The 24681-nt window shown below is 40.8% G+C and overlaps 1 protein-coding gene across 1 annotated transcript; it reads right to left on the bottom strand.

Moving 5' to 3' along the window:
• Positions 1-444: 444 nt before the first annotated feature.
• LOC133419600 (guanine nucleotide-binding protein subunit alpha-13-like) lies at positions 445-23857 on the bottom strand. The gene is made up of 5 exons (XM_061708857.1): positions 23470-23857; positions 20763-20989; positions 12088-12138; positions 8017-8217; positions 445-2870 (listed from the first exon to the last, which is right to left on the bottom strand). The coding sequence occupies exons 1-5, from the start codon at positions 23777-23779 to the stop codon at positions 2499-2501; spliced, it is 1161 nt and encodes a 386-aa protein (XP_061564841.1). The 5' UTR covers positions 23780-23857; the 3' UTR covers positions 445-2498.
• Between the last annotated feature and the right edge of the window lie 824 nt (positions 23858-24681).

The following is a 24681-nucleotide window of genomic DNA, read 5'->3' as shown; positions in this document are numbered from 1 at the left end:
TTTCTTAATATATCAACACGGTCTTGTTTTTATTTTGAGTGTAAATATCTTATGTCATTGGGTCTTATTTTCTATCTTTATCCCTGGTTAACTTATTTTTTAACCAAATGATAATTTTGCCTCATCCATCTCAAGTAATGCTTTGAAAAATCCAGCAGGCTCATTCAGTGGCGCCTTTGAAATGTCTAAATACTACTACTACTACTACTACTACTACTACTGTCATTTAGCAGACGCTTTTATCCAAAGCGACTTCTGACATCTGAGTGAAGAAACACACCATTTCGCCCGGGGGGCAATTAGGGTCAAGGGCCTTGCTCAGGGGCCCAAGGTGGTTCATCTGGGTTGCCATTCTGGGGGTTCAACCTGGACCCTCCAGACCCAAGCCCACCTCTGTAGGCAGTAGACTACCACTCCCTACAATAACCAATACGGGGCATAATATCATTAGAAAAGGGTGATTTATTGATAAGGTTCAGAGTGGCATGAGGCTGGACAAGACAATGATTTTCAAAAAAAGTGATGGAAAGAAAAATTACACGAAACATCTACATCAAAAGATCATCTTCATTGGAAAAGCAGTGATTTGAAAAAACAAAATATCAAGAATGGAAAAAAAAATGCCATTTCTACAACCATTTACATGTAAGGAGATAAACTGGAATATTATTTACACGGCAACAGATTACAGTATTTACAAAAGCCAGGACTGGAAGCAAGCTAAAGCTCTGGAAAGCTTAATTTCTGAAAAAAACAACAAACAAACAAAGGCTGATGTGAATAGTCCTGAGAGAGCAAAGAGTGATCTGGCAGAAAAACAGATGTTAACAGTGTCTGGAAATTGTCCTCTAACAAAGATCGCCCCCCCTTCAGAGAACAGTAGCCGACAAACGTATTCAACTCCAGTAGCTTTTTTTTTTTTTTTGGTCACATTTGTTTTACAAAATTACAACGCAGATTTTAGAGGGAAGTCCTAAACCGCCCGAGACTGCATGAAGAACGGACAAAACAAAAAGGAAATGTTCAATGTTCTCTCAAAGATGCTTGCAGTCACAACTCAGTGCCAACACAGATACTCTCACATGATGGGTTACTAATTACCACAATTTGTTTTTTTAGTTACAGTATATTCAAATAATCAAGAGTAAATCTCTGTACAATTATAAACAGACATTCACGATTCATGCAGAGGGGATGTCTTTCTCTTTACAAGGCGACCAATCAGAGATGAGGACAGAAAGACAGAGGAGGAGTCTGGGTAAATGTCAGGAGGATGCAGTACTTGAACGCCACTCAACCCACGGTCCGGAGGCGTGAGTGAGTCCCACCACGACCACCCAGAAGATCACAGATTATTCAGTTCGTTTACCAATGACGACATCAGCATCAACACCGGTTTTGATTCAGCCCTGAGAAGGTAGTCGACTGCATGCTCACTTACTGGCAAACCTGCCTGATGTGCCAATGAAGGTAAAAAACAAACAACATGTATGGAAACTTGAAATCTCAATGATCGTGAAGTTAAATCAAGAAGAAACGACCGACATTAAATCTAAAGCAACGTTTAAAAAAATGATTAGGTCTTAAGAAATTACACAGAAAGGTTCAGTCTTGTGGTTGAGCCCTCTTTAGCAGTTTTCTACGGACAAGGTGCCAGTGCTGGAGCCGGTTCACGCGTCTGAACGCGCTGAGCGCTTTCATGATCAACAGCTCCTTAGCTGTTCTCCATGCCAGTACCTAAACCTCCTGCTCTCTAACCGGGGGGAGTGATGCAACGAGGGGGGGAGAAAGGCAGTGCAGTGAGGTGAAAAACAAAACAAAACAAAACGGTGCCATCTGTAGTTCATCAGCATGTTAAATCCTCCTACAAACTAAGTTAAAAGGGGGCACCTCAGACATGAACAATGTTGGAGTGAAACCGGACTAGTTAACTAGTTAAATTCAGTGCTTGGACAAACTGGCCAATCGACTGTGGCGCAGACGGTCGCTATACAGTTTAACCAACCTCACATGTCATTTACTCATCCACCGTGGTCATTTCCTGTGGTAGTTGCTTCGCAAATTTTATCTATGGATTAGAAACCAATCATCTGGTTTGTAAAAAGAAAAATCCCTCTATATATCATTTTTGCTGACTTCCACTGGCGCCAGCACTGGCACCCTGTCAGTTGAAAGCCTCGGCAGGTCACGTCCTGCGAAGCAGAGCTAAAGACGGATGATGAAGCAGCAGGGATCAGATGTTATCCAAGACCCGAAGCAGCTTCTCGTCTTCCTATACTACCACAGTGTGCCCCAGTGACTTAGTCCCCAATCAGATCCTGAACTAACAAGAGGGCCAACTCTTCAAGGAGGAGAGTAAAATCTAATATAAAAATGTCTGAAGAAGGCGGCTGACGTCTGTCTGATTCTTCAGGAGGTTGGTCTCTCGCAAGGCCTCTGTAGGAGCGAGGGGGTGGTTTGTCCCCATTCAGGTCCTCTATTTTCACAGGTTGCGGGGGTCATTGGAGCATGAGCTGCTTGAGGTTGTCGTGGAGGATGGTGTCTTTGACGTCCCGGAACACCAGCCTGATGTTCTCCGTGTTGATGGCTGTGGTAAAGTGGTGGTACAGGGGTTTCTGCGTCGTGTCGCGTCTCTTGGCCCGGAAGCACTCCACCATGAAGGCCTGGATGTCTGGCAGGCTGTGCTCGGGACCGGTGTAGTCGGAGAAATAGTCCTTGACGGGAACGCTTTTCACCTTCTCCTCCAGCAGGTCCGTCTTGTTGAGGAAGAGGATGATTGAAACGTTGACGAAGACGCGGTTGTTGACGATGGTCTCGAAGATGTTGAGGGATTCACGAAGGCGGTTGGTCTGCCTGTCCTCCATCAGCACCTGGAAAACATGACCGATGGTTAAAGTATCATCACTGCTGCTAATGACATCAGTAAGAAGTATGAATAATAACAATACACTTTATTTGTATAGCACCTTTCATACAAGAATTGCAGCTCTAAGTGTTTCACAGTAGGACTATAGACATGTTAAGAACAATGAGAAATAGAGTAATAAACAATAATAGCAAATAAAAATAAAAGATAAAAATGATCATATAGAAACATTTACCGGTAGGTGCAATGATATAATACAGAATTTTGACAGAATTCAGTTCTAAGTTCCTTTATAGAACAATTACTAGGATAGGATAAAAGCAATGTTGAATATAAAAAGGTTAAAATACTGCACTGAGTCGTAGGTCATATCACACACACTGTTGTGCACTGTGAGTCATATAGTAGCTCTAATTTACCATGTCTACACCGTGTTTCTGCGTGCGTGTCTGTGTGTGCAACTTGGGTGTGCTTGTGTCTGTCTGTGTGTGTGCGGGGAGGGGGGAGGGGGGCAGGGCATTAATACATTTTATGTTTGTATTTGTTTTATGTAAAGCACTTTGTGCTGCATTCTATGCATGGAAGGTGCTTTATTAATAAAGTTTGATTTGATTTGATTTGATTTACAGTACAACCATCACAGTGTGGGTGCAGCAGGTGCAATGTGACAGTGTTTATTACTGGCAGCAAAGTGCTTCACAGCAGTAAAAAACATGTTTAAATATAGACATGGTAAGAACAAATGAAAAATAAAGATAAAAATAACATCAAATAAGAGTAAGAGATAAAGATGAATATATAGAAACATTTAGGTGCAATGATATAGAATAAAAGTAATGTAGGAAATAAAAGGATAAAAGTATAAAAGTAATGCAGACAGTAAAAATCAATGATATAGAATAAAAGCAACGTGGCAACTAAGGTGCGGTTTGTCACCTGGATATCTCATGCTTAAATGCTTGAGTGAAGATATAGGTTTTAAGTTCTGATTGTAAACAAGAGGTGATGCTTCATGCCATCACCTCTTGGTCTGCTATTTTTTTATGTAAATGATTACTCAGCTGACTAGTAATTATCTACCTCTTCTTACTTTTTCCTTTTTTTTTCTACCCTCTCACCCCTCCCCAGTTATCTTGTACTTCATGTCCCTTTTTTTCCTTTCTCTTCTCCTTCCGGCCCCATCTCCACAATCTGTTTACCCTACAACTGGCATAGAACCTTAAATTCCACAACCGAACAATACATATGATCTGGTTTTGCATTGCTGCAGCCCATTCCATTTTCACTCTCCCCTCCCATCCTCCTTCTCTTTCCCCCATTAAAGCACTTTAACTTTAAACCCTCAGCACTTTAATCGTAACCAGCACTTTAACTTACTCTGGCACTTTACCTCCTAAACTTTTAACTGCTAAATGTGAAACTATGTGTTTAATGTATTCACCTTTGTAATATATATATAAATGTCTGTAAGATCGTGTTAGTATGAAGATTGATGTGTCAGGTTGTTCTCCTGTTCCTTCTATCTTAAATAGAAGCAAAATAACAAGAACAGAAACTTTTTGCACGTTTTATTTGTATTTGTTTTAACTTGTTGTTTAACTTGTCTTTCTTTTATATTTTTAGCCAGGGGACTGCCAATGGAAACTAGCTCTGTAGCTAAAATTGGGTGCATTTGCATTTTTAATTCTAAATGTATATGAATGTACACTGTCCCTTCTCAAATAAACTGAATTGAATTGAAGTTGTCTTTTGAAGATACTGTATCTACCGACTCGGCTTCCCTGATGTTTTTGGGCAGTGTGTTCCATAGTTTTGGGGTGTAGTTGACAAACGCTGCATCACTGATTTTCTTTTGGCCGTTTCTGGGAGCTTCTAATAACCCAGCAGCTGACGACCGCAGGGTTCTTTTTGGTACATAATTCGTTAGGGTGTTGGAGATGTAGCTTGGTCCTTGTCCATTTAGGGCTTTGTATGTAAGGAGTAGGACCTTAAAGTCAATTCTAAATATTACAGGGAGCCAGTGCAGAGTAGCTAAGACTGGACTAATTTGCTCTCTCTTTTTGGTTTTTGTTAACAGTCGAGCTGCAGAGTTTTGGATGAGCTGAAGTCTCCCTGTGGTTTTCTTATAGAGACCTGTGAAAGTGCGTTACGGTATTCTAACCGGCTAGATATGAAGGCGTGAATTAGCTTCTCAGCATCATTTTGATTTATAAAAGGTCTTACCTTTGCTATGTTCCTGAGTAATATATAAATATAATAAACAAAACACTGCCGCCGAACAGCTAAGAAGCCTTTCAACTTGCATGATACACCCGGTTGGGTCTTCATGGTCTTTTTAACAGGATGTCCTCTGTACTTCCTGTGAAGCAAACTCAGTGTGGTCCATGTTTGAGGGAAACAAGTTGCTTTCTCAAAATGAACTTTAAAAAAAATTAAAAAGAAAACGATTGAAATACAAGACACAATAACCAAGGAAAGCTGCAGCTACAACAAAAACAATAATAGTAATAAAGCACTTGTTTTTGATCTAATGAAATTAATTACACACTACAGCCTGTAGAAATTAATATGAGGAATGTTATTTATATAAAACTATTGTTTGGTCACGTTATAATAATTGACCGACACCATCATTCTGCCCTGCACACGGTGGCGGGGAGGTTTTTTTTCTGGTTCAACAACTGTGGGGCTAACCCATATTTTGGTTGGGCTAAAATCAATGCTGGAATTTCAATGTGAATATATATTTAATAAAACAACACCCTCCCAACACAGCTCAGAGAGAGAGAGAAACACACGACAACTAGTTACGTTAACAGGTGGATCGGAGTGGGAGGCTTAACATCCAGGTGGTCCGGGTGTATCTGGGTGACTGGGCTCATCCAAAATAGCAAAAAGACGAGCGTGTCCACAGATACACTGTTACCTGTGAAAGAGGTGTGCTCTGAAAACATCCCGTTTAGAACTTGGTACTTTCCTCCCGATGAAATTCAATTAAAGAATCGACCAATCAGACTTTTGGTGGAGCCAGGCCGAAATCGACTTATAAATTGACCCAAGATTACAGCCCTACCTTAGATACAGAAGCATTTGAAGCCAAATGCCTGGACCAACTACTGTACAGACTTCTTAATGTCCAGTCAGCTTGTTCACCGGTTCAAGGTCGTGTCTTTGACTGGGTCATTGAAACACCTTGATTATTTCCTTCTTCAGTCATTTAGTCGTAGACGTACCTGCGTTCTTTGTCCACCTTCAAAAACCCAAAATAGATCTAGATCTAGCTGATTTAGCATACAGATGGCTCCACATTTGACTACTGGATCTTTTTGTTATACAGGAGATCATGGTCAACTCAGTGCTCAAACATCGTTCCTGCAGCACTACGTCTGACACTTTGAGGTGTTTCCTGCTTCTAAGTGACTTTGTATTAACCAGAGGTTCTAAAATGATGATAAAATACTTCCAAAACTCATTTTTGAAACATTTTTCTGTGCTGGTTTTGATGCGGTTTGGCTGAGTAGGTTCCTGCTGGCATCTCTCGACGTCTGTTATAAGTAGCGATGGCAACAGAAAGTTGTTTGTGTGGGAGCCACTGATTGAGCTTTCTAAAGAACTAACGACTACAGTAAAGACCTCAAACGCAGACAAGTGGAAGAAGAGAGGTCAAGGATGGAGAAAACACTCCCCCCTTCTGAGATCTTTGAGAAGTCAGATGGAGGACGACTGAGCAGGACCACGAAAGAGAAGCTGAACTCATTACATTCAGCAAGATTCTGGACACAGGCAGATGTAATTTTAAAAACAGACTACAAAAGGCGGAGCGGGAGTGATCCCAATATTTGCATGCATGCTAGAGGCAGCTCTGCATCCCAGAAGTGGGTGTGCTGGCGGAAAATTTCCATCGAAATTGTCTAGTGAGAGACCTCACCTGTATTACCAGCTGGTGCTATACGTTGTCATCAACCCAGCTGTTGCCAGGCAACAAAACACTCCAATACATTCTTGATAATATCTGGAGATTTCAGCCAAGCCTCCCCCTCTCCTTTTTCCTTTCCCCTATCCAACACCGTCAGCTGATGTTGGTTTTAATTCATACTTTTTTATATATCTTCTTAAGAAATTGAAACAACAATTGGAGATATCAAAGTATTATTCAGGTTTTGTAAATTCAAAAGACAAAGCTCCATATGTTCTGTGGTTTCTACAGCTATTCTTGTTTATGTACCAAGTCCAGTTTAAGGTACAATCTTGGCAAAGGTCTCGTACGCAGCAGAGAGACTGCACGTGTATGAAACTGCTGAGGTTAAAACTCACCTGTAGGGCTGTTCGATTAATCGATTTTAAATCGTAATCGCGATTATGTAATTAGAACGATGTTAAAACTTGAAACTCGTAAAATCAATTTTTCCCCTTTTTTTTTTAACCTTGTCTGCACACATATTAATGATTGATACCATATTAATGATTGATGGAAATACCTCTCAATACCTGCGACAAGTGCCCCATCGGAGAGGCTCTTTAGTGTAGGAGGGGGCGTTGTAACATGCCACCGGGCATCCCTCAAGCCAGATGCGGTAGACCGGCTCGTGTTCCTTGCAAAAAACTTGCAAATGTGAATAGCAAATGTAATGACTGACATTACACACCTCTACCTCCTTCATGGGTTGCATTATTATTTAGCATGCAAAGACCCAGTTTAGTTTAATTAGAAAATGTCTTGTTTTATTTAATTGGAAATATAACTTACTGTATGTTTGCAAGTGCTGATTTGCTGATTTTTTTTCAGAGATAAAACTTTATATTTTATTATATTTTTTAAAACTTTTTTTCAACTTATTTTACAGAGTTTTGCACTTTATTCATTCATTTTTGGTTTAATAAGAGTAAAGTTTGCACTTAAAGCCCAATGGGGCAAATGTTCAATAAAAAAACTTCACAATTCACAAAATAATCGTAATCGTAATCAAAAATCGGATTTTGAGAGAAAAAAAAAAAAAAATCGAGATTTTATTTTTGGGCAAAATCGAACATCCCTACTCACCTGGTATCGTCTTGAACAACCTTATCAACGTGCCGCTTCTCAGCCCATCTCAAATGTGTGTGTTCGTGATCGTGAGAGAGAAGCAGTGTCAGTGGAGACATGTGTTCACCTGGTCGTATTCAGAGGAGGAGACGAGGAAGAGGATGGAGGTGACGGAGTCGAAACACTCGAACCAGCGTCTCCGCTCGGACCGCTGCCCTCCCACGTCCACCATCTTAAAGGGAACGTTCTTGATCTCAAAGTCATACTCGTGGATGCCCTTGGTGGGTTTACGAGCCAGCAGGATGTCCTGTTGACTGGGAAGATAATCCTGCAGCAGAAACACAAAATCCACGTCAAACAGAATTAAATGTGTTCATGTCTGAAACCGTCATGTCTGCATCCACTCAAAGTTTTTTGTTTTGAAGACAGAATGAGTTTTTAAATGAAGGAAGCATAACAAAGGCACGTTACTGCTAACAGGCCGGTTGCATTCAAACAGTAATCCCCTAATCAGAAACAAAACAACAACAAAACTTGACCCAAGTTCACACAAGGACAACTTTTCAAACAAAGCTGGTATCAGCTGGATGCAGAACTTTAATCCTGTTTATGGGAAACGTTTAACAACCAACACACATCAAGTTTTGAGAAGCTCAGGACTTTTATACTCCTGAGAAGCAGACACATGTCAAGTATTTGTACACTAAACACATCCTACATTGTGTCTTTATAAAAGAAAATAAATGTAATATTAAAAGGAGTCCATATAATACATTTCCCTGACTTTCAAATGTGCAAATTTGTCTTTAACTTTCATGAACTCAGTTTTCAGGCAGTGTAGCTGTTATTTTAGGACATGCACACCTGATTAAGCAACAGATGCATGTTTTAAAAGCAACAGTTATACTAAGAGCTCCCAGAGATTCATTTTCCGCCTACCAACTTTCTGCTAATGCCAGCATTACCTGCATCTGCAGACTGGTCTGGAGACCGGTCCATTACACTCTGAGTGCAGATCAATGCACCTACCCACAGATCAGTCAGACCCACACCCCCTTAGACGAGATTCGGTCTAAAAAGAGACATCTTCCCACTGTCTGTTACTGTGGCACATGACCGACAATAACATGTGTGATTGGTTTAGAGTGAGTGGGGAGCAGAGGGGAAGCGAAGGCCAGACAGGGTGCTCCCTCAAGCACACACAAGACAGACTACACAATCTCACAGACTCTATTCTGGTGCTTCCCTGATATGAACAGGGATCGCAATTGTGCCATATGGGTCAATAAAAATAAACTGCCACAAAATAAAACTGAATTAGGGTTGCTATAAAACAATAATATTGCACATTTGAAACCCTACTCACATCTACTGTTGCAGCTCATTAACAGGGTTTATACACCAATCCTTATGTTAAATTTAATACCAATTTAATACCTTTTTCACTACCATCAGATTTTTTTTTAAAACTGTCACAACATTAAGTGTTAATCACGGCCCTTTTAACATTAATACAGATTTTGAACAATAGAACACTATACAGAACAGATTTATAGACTCATTGATGTTGACCAGATGTTTCACATTTATTTCACTTTGTGAATGACAATAAAATAGACTGCTTAAAATGTAAAAGGTAAAAAATAATACCAATTAAAAAAAAAAAAAAATACCTCTGACAGTGAATTTAACACTTTTAATGGCCTTAAATTTGGCAATTTTCATTTATCACTTTTTAATACTTTTTAAAACCCCGCGGAAACACTGATTACGATCGTCTTGATGATGATGTCAGATTCAGAGCACTCATTGAAGATAAAAATCACTTCCATAAACAAAATATATATCTCATGACGTCAGTGATCATAGCTGCAATAACGGCTCTCAGGACGCTCTCATCTGGGGAGGAGCTGCAGACTCGCACCCCCACCAGTTATCAGAGGAAAGAGCTTCTGTTTCAGACTTTTGAGATTCAGGGTAGAGATAGCAGAGGGTGAGAGACCTGGACACATTTTTAACATGTGCAGTTCCATATCGACCAATCAGCAGCCGGTCTACAAACCACTCGCAGTGAACGGGAAATGAGGAGACTGCTGAGAGCTTCAGAACGAAGAGGTTTACACATGTTATAAAATATATAATTTGAGGTCTTTGTAAATGGACATGACAAGAATTAGATTCACGTTTGTGTGACAAAATATACTAATATCTTCTGACTTTTGGTTTTGGTTTCAGTCCCACTTGAGTTTAATGTCCATTTTCTCACGGGGCCCAGAAATCAGGAAGAGATAATTCATCAACTGAAGTAGCTGATGTCTTGCACCTCTTCTCTTGATTTCATCCACCAAATTGTTTCTATTTTAAGGCCAAACAAACAAAACCACCATCAATTGCTGTCTGCAACCCTGCATTTCCCCCCTCAAGCCTGTTTTCACACCTCTGCTCAAGAAAACCAACTTTATTAATTTACAATATTATGACAGATACCAATTTCGGAACCAGTCATAATGCAAACAGATGCAATTCAAGTAATCAAGGATGTTAATATCAAATGTGATTCACAGAGCTTCACTTTTACGGCTTTAATCATCATAGACCCCCCCCTCCCCTAAAAAAACAACTGGCCCAGTTTTAGCTTGACTTTTTGTATTTCAGAAAGTAGTTTAAAATCAACTAGAAAAAATAAATAAAAAGCTCTGGGATGATATTCAGTTTTTCATCTCCCTTTCATCCGATTTTATCTTCTGTTATCAGAAAGCTTGTAAACTGCTGGATGTCCAGAAGTCGCTGGTCCCAAACATCAGACCTCTCAGAACTCTACAGAATATCTGTAGAGTTCTCAGCAAGTCAAGACACTTGAATCTTATTGTGAACACGATCTCAGTTTTGATAATCATGTTACCGACATCAGCTTTGTTCTACTATTTAAAACAAAAATAAGAAAGGGGAAAGAAGCCCACCCCCCCCAGATCAACCCATACACAAACACTGATCTGTACGTGTGGCTTTGAGAGGCTGGTTCATTCATTTATAGAATACATCAGGCTACTGTAACACTATAGAAACTGAGTTCTGGTGCTGAAGTCACTTCACTGGCTCCATGAACTGAACCACTTCCAAAATCCTCCTATAGGTCCATGAAGTACTTAATAGTCCAGCCCCTGAGGACATGTCACTGTTACTGCTCATAGTCCCACCAGGCCTCTGGGGTCACCATGTGGAGGTCTCTTAGCTGAACCCGAACCAGATGCAAGGCTGCTGAAGCCGATTTTCACTTACAGTTGTCCAGTTCTGACACGGACATTTCCTGCATTGGAAACTAAACTTGTGTGCTTAAGTACGGCAACTTGTTTTACAGTTTACTACATTTGTGTAGTAAACTGTAGTAAAACTCTCGTGTTGTATATTCTGATGAATTTATGTTGTTTAAATACATCAAAAAGTACCAAGTAATAAAATGTTCAATGTCATAGCTCACAACTGTTTTCACAGCTCAGTATTTATTGATCAAACATTGGAGTTAAACCACAGAAAATCAAATGAGAAAATGAAAAATCCCACAATCTTGAGTTTAAATTATAGTATTTTCTCTTTTAAGCTGGAAAAATAGAGAAACATGATTTTTTATAAGCAATATAGTAAAAGTCATGCATACGTATTGAAAATTAGTTTATAGAAATATTAAAGGACGGCTGAAGAGCAGCAGCAGCAACGCTTTTGTAAAAGGTGGTACGGTACTGCAGACACGTGCACAAGGTTCCTTTCAGGTTCTCATTAATGATTTAAGGCCTTAATGCCGGACAGAATGCAATTTGCTAAATTCTTCAAAACCTAACCAACCACCAGATTAAAGTGGCAGAAAAAAAAAACATTTAAAATGGATGTTTATTTCACAACTTCCCAACCTTTATGCAGGACTTTTGTTAATTCAGTAAACCTTGTCAAGTCTTTTTCTTTTTAGAAACTGCAAACAGTTTTCCTGCACGTTGTCAAATTTGCCAGCCGTCAGTGGGAGTTTACACGTGGTAACGTGGTCAGGCAACTTATGCCTCTCTGACGAAACCTCTGCATTATGTCCTGCGAGCTGCCCACCTGAGCTGCTCGCCAGCTATCTTTACATTGTCTAGACATGTTGCCATGTCAACCATAACATATACAGGTTTGATTATAACAAGAAATGCAGGCAGAAACGACTTACCGGCTCGCTGAGTTTATCCAGATTATCCAAGAAATACTTCACCGACTCGCCCTGCGACAGGACACAGGAGGAATTTCTGTTAATTCTGTCCCATCTATCATTTCATCATCACCAAAGACAAGTTTGCAGGCATCCCACATTCTTTAGCTGCTTTTATGACATTCAGAAACAATTCTTTGATGTAAAAGTTGTGGCACTGCCGCATGATGTCTTTAGAGGCCACAAACACCAAATCTGCACAGGTAATCTGTTTGTTTTCTCCGTCAATCGCATGGCTCACCCTCAGAGCTCATTTAAGCTGGGAGGTAAATTATTTGGTACTGAAACAGACACGTGTTTATAACCGTGTCTTTGATGTATACAGAAAGCGTGCCTGGGTTCATGCTCATACGCAGGTGAGGTTTTCCTTTTTCTAGACTCTTCTGACGCTGCTTTTATGCAGTTCGTGCAAGTCCGGACACGGGGCCGCCGGGACTGAGGAGCATTCCTTCATCTGTGTTTGTGTGCGTGGGACCCGCTCAGAATACATCCCAATCAGTCTCCAAAAAGCAAAACACACTTTCTGTGCCACTCTCTGCAGGTCTGTTACACACCACACCCTGAATTCAAGGTTATGCTGCATGTGTTTAGCATTGATGACACAATAAACCAACATCCTCGTTGTAAAACTGAAATTGAGCCGGTAGCATTGAACGGGCTGCATTTCTGTATGTTAGCAGCTTGTGCCAGCCATTTCCCCCTATTGTAAGCTTCTGTCTTCACCTTTTGATCTTTCTTTTTTTTTTTGTGGTTTAAAAAAAAAAAAAAAAAAACTAACCTGACCTGAAAAACCTGCGAGTGTAAGTGTGCGTGCACGGCTTAGATTACACAAGGGGAGAGTAGGTAGGTGTGCTGAGCCCCGGAAAGAGGAGCTACCCTTCTGTGAGGCTGATTTGGTGTGCGTAAAGAAGCTTCGATCTGAACAAAAAGCGGTTTTGAAATCATTTAAAACAAGTCACATAATAAAAGCAGAAGAGAAACCAGAAAAGCAATCGCTCAGGGTTTTTCTGTGATTATTATGAGGCACAGCGGCCTCAAGTTTGCATGAAGAGGCTCTAAAACCAAAAATGAAACAACATGAAACTGAGTCTGTCACGCTTCAACTTAGGAAGACGTGGCTCACAATGAATATCTGTTACTGACATAAACAAACCTCAGGAAATGTTTACAGTTCATATCAACGAGACGAATGGAGCGATACAAGAAAGCTGTCTGGGCTTTTCCTGTACGTAACGACAATTACAAGCTGGGCTGAAGGTCCCAGTGATTTGTGATGCAAATACTCGACGAGTTTAAAACCAAATAATCTTCACTCTCACAACTTCACTCTCACAACGGTGGTTCAGTCAGGTTTGACAACCTTCATATTTACAGTGTTGACTCTTCTTCTTGGCATACTGCATATCAATTTCTAAACATCTGGGCTGAGGGAGATCCATTCTTGTTCAACAAGTTAATAATCTGGTAAGCACCCTGGTCACAGATCCAACATCTTAATGTCACCTAGTGACCTGAAGCACTAGCGGCTAGCCATCTGGGAGAAACATTGGTTCATCATCAAACTGCTCCTTGATCGGTGGTGGATGCTGCTCTTGGAGGACATTCCTATGCCATTATTTATTCATGAGTGTTTTTGGGTAACACTCAGTGCTAAATCAAGCTATTGGCAACAATCTAGCTAAGGACTAAACTGGAGTTTCAGAGAAATCCAAGTAAACATGCACGAGAAGACAATCAATTATTCAGTGAGGCGTGTTCGACTCCGCGATGCTAGGTGGCGCCACATGCACTTTTGTGTTGGTGTTCTTCCAGTTAGTTCTCTGTTGTTTGTCTTCTTCTTCTCCTACTGTGTTGATATTCTGGCTTTCGCGGTGTCGTCACTTCCAGGAGGGGGAGTCCCGGGGCCGTCGGTAGCTCGGCTAAGCGTGGGTTGCGTATACATGCCGGAATAACTCGAACTAGGACCCATTATCTGACACTAAAAGCTCGATCTCAAGAGCTTCAGTTTGGTTGGACTACAGTCCGGCTAAGGTGTACACAAGGCTTTTAGAAATTCAATATCGGTCGGATTAAGGCAACAATTTGACTTTCTGTTAGTGCATGTAAACGTACTGACTGACAGCAAACCCCCACTGAGAAGCAACGGTTTTAAGAATTGACACCGTTAGCCTGATACAGGCTTCTGCAAGTGTTCAACGTTTCGTTTGTGGACAATCAATCTTTCTCAAAAAGCTTTCTGCAATTCCTGCAGAATCCATCTGCTTTGGTAACTTTTCTTCTGTGACCAACCCTCTGCTGGACCCTCTTAAACACCCTGATGTTTTCTTCACTCCTGCACAGACTGTATGATGTTGATGGGTCATGACAGTCCAGGGTGAAAATACAGCTAAAAGTGGGTTTTTGTGATTAAGAACATTTTTTAAGTGCAACATTTTCCAATTCATTTCTTCATCTTACACAGCTATCTAGTAACGATGTGGGTCACCACAATGAATGATCACAGAAGCACAAATGTTAAAATGTGTAAAATCTGTACAGCCAAGATAACTGGTTTGTTTTTTCTTCCATGGAGCTTTTATTTTTCTAACGATTATGACATTATAATATGAAGGTATCTGTTGGTTAGGGTTTGTTGGCATACATTTGTACCACAGTGTGTGAGAAGGTTCCCTTGAGTACTGCTTTCTCTGTCTTCAGCATTAATCTTCAGCTTTTTTTCATCAAATGAAATTAAAGTCAACACTAAACCAAAGTTTCATCAACTTTTAGCTTTGTGTCTCTTAAATCTAAAGTAATGTTTAACCTGATTTGAAAGTATGATGGTTTGGCCCATTTGTCTGCATCAATACTCTAACCCTTTGTGATCAATTTCCCCCTCGGGAATCAATAAAGTATTCTGAATTGAACTAACTGACCTGACCTGAACTGAACTGACTGTACATGAGTGAGTCCTGAGATGAAACAGATGTTGGATGTATTGTTTTCGGGGTATGTTTTTGATAGGAGTTCGGTATTGCGTCAGAGTTTACATTTTCAGCAGGTGGGCACTATGTTGTTGAACTTCTTTCACCTCCCGGTCATTGCAGCTGAGCACGGGCACTTTACTTTCACTGTGCAAACCGTGCACATCATATTGTTTATGTCCAACTCAACCTTCCTCAGAACTCTTTATGATCTAAACTCGTGCAAAAAACACTGGTTGTGTTTACTTGCTGCTCCATACTGATCATTGAAAACCAACTATAAGAACTCCATGCACCAACTATTTGAGAAACCAATGGTTTGTAAACAGTCTCTGGTTAACTTTGGCACCAGCTAATGTTGATCTTACACTTAAGATCAAGGTTCAGACAAATGTCTAGAGTCTAAAGAAAATCATGAAGAGTCTTGCTTGAATTGCGCTCCTTTTATCTCGGCAGTAAGGTGTAACGGGGCAATTGGGGCAAATCGGAGGCAGTCCTTTATGCATCTTGGCATATCAACAAAAACAATAATTGTTGCCAGTCTTAAATCTCGTCTCATGAAAACTGTCTTTTCATAACGGTGTTGTTGTCCCGAGACTCAAAACAGAATGTGTTTGTAGTTGTGCAAATACTGATCCTGCAAGATCTCCCATTTTTGCAAAAATCTTTTAAAAACATTTATAAAGTTTTGCAGTTTTCTACTGCATGGTTGGCAAAAAAAAAATAAAAAATCTATTTTGAATCCTAATTCTTATATGAATACATTTTTTTCCTCTCAACTGATCAATTTATTAGTGACTGAATGCTGAATTTGAATAAATTGTTTTTTAAAAGCCAGAAAAAAACAAAAATGCCAGTCAGTGCGTTTACATGCACTAAGAGAAAGTCGAAATATCGCCTTAGTCCAACTGATCTCGAAGTTTTAAACTCCAGGTATGCAGCTTAGTCGGGCTGTAGTTGACCCGAACTGGATTTCTTGAAATCGAGCCATTACAGGCAGATGATGTGGGTTTAAATCGAGCTATTCCCGCATGTGTACGCAACCCACGGTTAGCCGAGCTGTTGACTGCCCCGGGACTCCCCCTTCTGGAAGGGACGAGCCGCGGGAGCGGGAATAATAACAAATCACGGCATGACAACACAGTAGCAGGAGAAGAAGAAGGCCGTGCATCTTACGTGCTACACGATCAGGCTTAGTAAGTACGAAATGTTCAGAGCTGCTACTTCGTTGGCGTCCACATCTTTGTATGTTGTTGTTGTTCTACGTTTGCTTCAAACCTGCTGCGTTTGTTTACTAATCATTCTAACAAACCCGAAAGAACACCAACGCAAAAGTCGTATAGCGCCACCTAGTGTCGCGGAGGTGAACGTAACTCACCTCCGTGTGGCAGGGCACAATAATGAGTTTCTCTTCCCATGCACGTATACTCGGAAACTCCAGTTAAATCCTTCTTTCGATTATTGCCAACAGCTCGATTTAGATGTGCATGTAACCGCACTGAGTGAGAAACCTACACTAAGCCTACTACCTACAAATGTCGTATTTTGCCCAAATAGAGGTCTTACAGGCAAATCTTTCCATTTGAGGAGCTCAAACTGTGAAATTTTTGTCATTTACAAAGGAAAAAGCCAAACAATGACCAAAACGGTGAACTATTGTTAAAGAATCTAAACTCATACGGTACAACGTTATTAGAAAGAAGATCATAAAACAGTAAATTAATGATCAGAAAAGCAGTCATTCAATTTCTGTTTATGCCAAAATATACATAAAATCCTCTGTGGCCTACAGCGACACGCAATTGTTTTCATTTGTTGTCAAACAGACCAACAGATAAAGATGTTTCACTTACAATCAAACGAAGGAAAACAACTAGTCCGTGTATTTTGGCTTAACAGATATCCCAAAACACCTGAACGATTTCCACTTTCAGTGTTTCCATCTTGGACATCTGGCACCTTTTATTTTTCTGCTCTGGACGGTTCTAGTGTGATTACTGTTTATTTGTGACTTTCTGTGTGTTTATCCTGAATGTTGGATCAAAAATGTGTCAGGCATGTTTGTATGCGTGTTCTGGTAAAGTGCTTCTGTAAATAACCAGTTAAATGACAGATTCAGAAATACAATGATATAATTGAAGTTAGCGTTTTGTTTTTTCAGGTTTTTGGGTTGTTTGTTAAATTTAAAGACTACACAAAGCATTGGGACATTTAAAAAAAGAAAAGCAAATACTAGAAAATAGGCGCTGCAGGTCTATGAACACACTCCGAACGTACATGTGCGTCCTTGTACTTGTGTTACATGAGGTGTGTGACATTCTTAGTGTTTATGTGCAAATAATGCCGAGTGGGGGAGCCTGGGCTCTGTTTGTGAGCATAAAGCTGTTTAACTGCAGGATCAACATTCCTGTCCTGATCATACTTATTACCCTTTTCTGTCTGCAAAACCAATTAACACAAGCAAGCTGCGACTGCGAGAACAGGCCAGCTTTGTGCGACTGACAAAGTGTAATTTTCTGCCTTTGCCTCATCACTTAGAGAAACGTGGGAGTCCCCTGTTCTGCCCTCAACTACAAATACTGTCATGGGATTTTGAAAAAAAAATTTCAAAAAAGTACTGGCAGGAAAACGGAGACGTTTCTGAAACTGTGGTGCGTTTTAAACGACTGACAGACATATTTAAGAGCAGTGGCGGGTCGCGGGGAGGACACGTGAGCACACTCTCGACCACAGCTGCTGCTCTGTGGGAAACGTCACAGCGTCAAAACGCGCATGCTGACAGTCAAGAAATAATGAGCGGGAGAGGTGTAAACAGGAAGCTGATTTAATCACATGCCTGACTGCTCAACGCAGTGCAACACACACAAAATAAAAAATAAAAAGTTGAAAAAAATCAGAGCTAAAGACGTAAAGGAAAGGCCGGATGAATAAAAAAAATAAATAAAAAAAATTAGTTTCACTTTCTATTTCCACTGCCATTTTCTAAAAAGCGGCCCTGATACTTCACATACTTTTCTTTAATCCAACTCAAACTTTTCTTATATCTATTGATGGAGAGATACGGACTACAACCACACGAAGAAAACATTCCCCATCTCTGCAGGCTAATAGACGAAATAAAACCCAAACTATTATGTTTTAGTTACGCATTTTTCTGCATGTGTGGGGGGGAGTGGTAGTGTGGTGGCTACAGAGGAGGGCTTGGGTCTGGAGCCCCAGAATGGCAACCAAGATGTAGAGATGCACCAATTGATCGGCAACCGATCGGTATTGGCCCGATAATGGCCCTATCGGTTTTGATCAGAGATCGGAAAATAATAGTTCAAAACAGCCGATCTGATGACGTTTACAACAACAACAGCAGATGCTATCGCTAAAGCTTTCACAAAGATTAATAATTCATAATTCATTTTTATTTTAAGATTTAATTCCTTTTTCCACAGGAAAACTAAGGTTTATAGTTTACAACTTGTATCAACTTTTAGAGAGTGACATGTCTGCTGTTGTCTGTGTTGCTGCACATGTTGTACATGATTATTGCCACAGAAAAGCTTAAGCTAGTTAGCTACACTTACTCTTTGTAAGCAGAGTCTGAGTCGGCTCCTACCCTGCGTTCACACTGAAAGCGTCACGGGCGTCATAGGCAGCCGGCTGCCATTCATTGTCTATGAAAACACGCGTCTTGAAGCGGCGGGAGCGGCCGGAGCGACGCGTCAATTTGAAGTTGAAAAATCTGAACTTTATGCAAATGAGCAGCGGCGACGCCGAGGCAGCGTCCAATCACAGACCGGGATTCACGAAGCGAGAAGCCTCAATGCAGATTGTACTTTCATGTACTCACAAACGTACACTCATTCACATGCGTACAGGAGCAGAGCTGTGCACTAACAAACTTATTTTATCAGGAATTAATATATTTCATCCAGCAAACTGACATTTTTGCTGATTTGACTGCCGTTTTTACCTGAACTGCTCATGTGAAACAGGTATCTGATGGTTGAGGAGCTGGATGGTCCGAACGATTTTATTTGCTACATCAATCCAACGCAAAATAATTAAAAACCGTGCTTATTAATCACAAAACACAGGTTAAACATCATGACCAAATCCGCTCCGACCCGGGGTGTAGTGATCAGCGCAGACAGACTACAGCTTCGCCTGAATTATGGTTCTGCGTTAAATCGACGGCGTAGCCGACGGCATAGGGTCGCGGTACGGTGGGCGTCACCGCAAACCCTACGCCATCGGTTCTGCGTTGGTGTGACGCGGAACCATAAATCAGCCTAGGCGGATTTATGGTTCACCGGGAGCAAGGGCTTGCTGGCGGTTGATGTTGATCTGCGGACCAAACTTCTTAAGGAGCATCAAACTCACTCTTATATACGGAAATAACGCTAAAATATAAAGAAGGCGTCCCAAAGTGTGATTTATGGTGAAATAGGAAACTGAAGATGTGTACGCTGTAGGCTGTTCCCACTGTTCCCTCCAGTTCTGCAGCGCAGCTTTAGCCCCGCCCACTGCAGATTTAGCCCCGCCCATTGCAGCTTTAGCCCCGCCCACTGCAGGCGTCGACAGTACATGCTGCTTTCTGTGTGAACCAGCCCCCGGGTCTGGCAGTCAGAAGGCGCGCCGATTTTTTCCAGTGGCCAACCGCGGTACTGCAACCAAAAATCCCATGCGGCCCAGAAAGCTTTTTTCCCATAGACAGCAATAGTAAAAGAGAAGCCTCTAAAACTGTTCACAGGACACCTCCAGCTGTAATCCCCGGCAATTACTAATCTTTGTATTCTATATTTTTAAGTCATGGACTTTATATCCGTCAAAAATGTTTTATAACGGCCAGAAAAGTCAAAGAAAAGTCTCTTTCTGGGCGTGACGTCACGGCTGACGTCACAGCCGTGTCCGTGCATTCCACGGATGTTTTATATTAATACATATTATATAATTATATTATATTAATACATTAATAATATATGTAATGCTATACATGTAATAATATACATTAATTAATATATTATATTAATACATATTATATTAATATTCGCGGCATTGCCCCGGGGCATGATGGGAGGCCCCAGAGCATCATGGGAGGTGACTCAACTGCGCATGCTCTATGGGCCGCTGTATGCGGAAGTAAACCCGGAAGTCAGAGATTTTTTCGGCGGATGCGCTGGCTGAGCAGAATGCATTGAAATGAATGGGCGGCCATTTTTGACGTCCGATCCAGTTATTATTATAGATCCATGGTGTGAACGCACCAAACAGCGAGATGCTGGCGTCAGGCGACTGAAAGCGTCAGGAGATTTTTGACGCTTTCAGTGTGAACGCAGGGTAAGAGTCTCTAGTGGGAAATATTGCATATTGCCTCAGCCTGAAATAAAACAGTCAATTCATGATACTTTCTCACCTCCTAATTTTTATACCTAATAATACAATGTCAGTGTTGTACATGAGACAACAATATTGACGAATTTATGGATTTCATGCTGTGATCGGTGATCGGCAGATACTGATTTTGGTGATCGGTTATCGGCCCTCAAAATCCTGATCGGTGCATCTCTACCAAGATGAACCACCTTGGGCCCTAATTACTCGCCTCAGATGTAAGTCGCTTTGGATAAAAGCGTCTGCTAAATGACAGTATTAGTATTGTGTGTCCATTTATCAACGTACCAGCTGAAACTCCCTGCGACGGTCGTAGGCGTTCTGTATGCCCGAGTCCACCCACAGCGCTTTAATGGAGGGCAGGTACCGCAGAAAGACCGACATCTCCAACTGCCCACTGGCCATCTTCGCCGACCTGGTGTCGAACGCCATGAGGCCGTCCCCGTGCTGCTGGTTGTTTGGGTCACCCCACGGGATGTGCAGCTTTTCCCGCGCGTCCACCAACACACGAACACCTGCACAACAAACACAGATCCATTTTTAGAGAGCGGGCCAAAAAAAACAGGTCAGAAACAGACTAGAAGAGAAGAGGAGTCACCTGTCAAGCACAAGAATAATAAAAGACAGAGAAAGAAAAAAAGTAGTATTTAATTATGGGTCAAAGACGTGACGCTTACTTTTTCTGTCCGATGGAACCTTTTACCTAATAATAAACATAAAAATGAATAAAAAATATAACATGTATGTCTAATACGTTCCTTCTACATGTGCCCACTCTTATTTTATTTAAACATGTTGGTTATTGGTCATTTTCTGCCATCTGAAGTGTGAAAACATCATGTGGGGTGACCGTCCGGCCTTGACTTCTGTTTGGACAACTGGTTTTAAATCACATTAAAACAATATAAAAATAATGCTTGCCATATTGGGCATACTTTCAAACTTGTTTTAGATTTATTGACAAAGTTATGGAACATTTGTACACACATTTCAATCATAATACACTAACTAATCTTGTCCGAATATGTTCATTGTCTGAATTATCATCTGGGGTGACCATGAAAAAAATACAATTGAGGGACTTTTATATTGACAATCATCTCAAAGAGGATGTTGCATCAGCCAGTTACTCCATGAGGGTCCCAGAGAGACAACCTGCAGGTCAGTAGTCTCTCTCTCCTTTACAAATAAATCCTCTTTCTAACTGCTGCAGTGTGTACGTCACATTTTGATATCATGTGGGGTGACCACCCTAAAACTGTAAATAATTCGTTTTATTTGCAAATCTATATTTTGAAGGTAAATTTGTTAGTGATATGTGGTGAGAAGTAGCTAGCTTAGATCATATAGCTAACTGTTAGCCTGTTATATTTGATTAAACTTGAAAGCATCATGTGGGGTGACCACCTGTCATGTGGGGTAACCAACAAATGGCAATTCTGTATCAAATTCAAAATTGAATGTCTATCAGTTTTGGTTCAAATATAAATTATTGGTATAGCATGCATAAGTGGATACACCTCACACATTTTAAATCAGTTTTATGAATTTTAGAGTAAGTAAGAGGGTGACACTGCCATTATGGATAGAATGTATTTAAAAATGGTTTTCAAAAAATGAAAGGAAACATGTGTCTATCTTGCTTGAACAGTTAATTTAATTACTGATACTTATTAAAATATAAATTTTGTTATGGAAATCTATTAATTTTGAGATAAATTACGGTCGCCCCAAATGACGGTTTAAAGGTTTAAAAACACTAAAATACCTTTGTTTGAAGTTTTCACATACATGTATGTGTACACTACATTTCAAATGTTTGGAAAATGGCCAAAAATATCTTTATTTTAAGTATTTTAAAAATGGGCTACTCAAAGGCCTTATACGTCTTTGACCCTTATCCTACTTGCACAAAATTATGAGCACTGGCAGTAAAATGCAGCCGAAGAATGAAGGCATTCACCCTCCTGGCTCAAATATGAATATATATTACATCTTTCTCACAAACACACAAAAAGGCTCTAAAATTTCAGGGACAGCCAATGAATCTAAGCAGTTCTGAAATTATGAAAGAAAAGACAAATCTGGCACTTTTGGAGGGATGTTGAAATATTTTTGGATGGAAATATCAAAATATAGCCACGGTGTGGGGTGGGAGAGGACTCATCCTGGACTGCTGTACGGTCACTTAAAAACACTATTCTGTCCTACTGTGTACTACTATTTAACTAGACTCCAGCTGCTTGTATTTTTTATCATGTTTATTATCATCCATATCCTTTAATATCTGTCTTTTGAGTGGTTGTGATACCTGAATTTGACCATTGGGGATCAATAATGTTACCATCTCATGACATTTGCCAAAAAAATCAGTTGAAATGTCAACCTTTGAAGAAGTGCTGTGCTTTAAAATGTCCTATATTAGCCACCGTGTTTGATATCGACATTAAAAATGAACAGAAACTGAAAGCTGTCAAATAAATGTAATGTAATGGAGGGGAGGGGGGAAGGGGAGGTGGTGGTGGTGGTGGTATCACCCTTTAAATAAGTGAAGTGGGAGTTCAAACCGGCATTAAATATACAAAAAAAACTCAAGTTAACGCCAAAAGTGTCGAAGTGCGTGTTGGTGGTAGGTGTTTGTCCCGTGTCGGGTGGTTAATGGTCGGGGAGACAAACAGGAACAGCTCAGCCCCGCAGCCGCAGGCAAAGCAATGACCCTCCATTGACTAACAAAACGTGCTGGGATCCGCCTGAAACTGCTGTCCTGCGACCAGCAAACACCAAACCCCCGAGTCCCGAGGAGCCACAGCTCCTTGGACTGTGTGATTGTACAATAATGTGCTGATAAAGGGCTCAGAAGTGGCGGAGGTGGCCTGGGTGTGCCACAGCAGATGTGTGTGTTTACGTCTCCTCTCCCCGCACAGATGTGGCCGCTCCTGCCTGTCTTTTCCGGGGGGGCTTTTCTTTTCTTTCCCCGTCCCCAAACTCGGGTTACCTTTGATCACGTTGCTGTAGATCGTGGCTCTGAAGTCCTCCCGGGCGTGCTGGTCGAAGTCCTGGCCGTGGATGATCCGCATCTGCTTGAGGAAGGTGGACTTGCCGCTCTCGCCCGCGCCCAGCAGCAGGATCTTCACCAGCCGCTTCACGTACGTCTTCTCCCGGGAGAGGCATCGGTCGATCTCCCTGGACTTTCGCAGCTGCTCGACCTCGCCGTTGTTGAGCAGGCAGACGGGCAGGCAAACTTTTAGCACGGACCTGGTCGGCAGGAAATCCGCCATGTTCGCACAAACTTCATCGATGCTCATTTGATGCGCGTCCCCGCGGCGGCTGCGCGGGCACGGGACCAAGCCCCTTCCCTAAACTCAGGAAGTACTTTTGTAGTAGTTCTGCTCAAAACCGCTGATAAATGTGCAGTTACCGCCGCAGCACTCCGTCTGGGGGGGTTTCTGTGTGTGGTTACCCCACATAAATACACCATTTCATCTTATTGGCACACTTAGCTGGGTTTTCCCCGTAAGACACAACTTATATTGCCAGTTTTTAAGTTTCCGTAATCTTAGTGATACAGTTAAGCGATTAACATAAAAGTCAGCTTTCACCAATGTATATAAGCGGAATGACACACTTAATATAACACGTAATTCGTAAAATAAACTATATTATTCGGTTTAATTCGAGTAAATCTGAGCTAGAATAAATTGACGAGTGGTACAAGTGCGCCCCCTGCTGGTTCCTACGTCACACGTTTTAACTGACAGAAAAAACAGCGTTCTGATTGGTTGATACCTTTCTCTATATTAGGTTAGTTACATTCAACGACCGTAGGATATATTAAGATCTCTACATGAACGCTTCTCAAAATGTTAATAAAAAGAGAAACACCGATTGGAAAGTTGCAATTTTCAAACCTAAAGCTTAATCTAAAAAAATATCTATTTCATTTATGAATTTCTGATGTTCAGAGCACTATGCAAATGTTGATAATTAAAAAAAAAAAAAATCATTAGCCTACATACAACTCTTTTTGTGGCAATTCTGTGTCACTGATTAACTTTACGCATCTGAAATTGTTTGGTTTGTCCTATACAGACTATATAGATAGTCATACAAGTTTATTATTATTATTATTATCATCATCATCATCATCATCATCATCATCATCATTATTATTATTATTATTATTATCGTTATTATTATTATTATTATT

This window comes from Cololabis saira, chromosome 19 (genome assembly GCF_033807715.1).
Source record: "Cololabis saira isolate AMF1-May2022 chromosome 19, fColSai1.1, whole genome shotgun sequence".
NCBI classification, from domain to species: Eukaryota; Metazoa; Chordata; class Actinopteri; order Beloniformes; family Belonidae; genus Cololabis; species Cololabis saira.
Note: the sequence above shows the minus strand (reverse complement) of the source record. Positions and strands in the feature narration are given on the sequence as shown.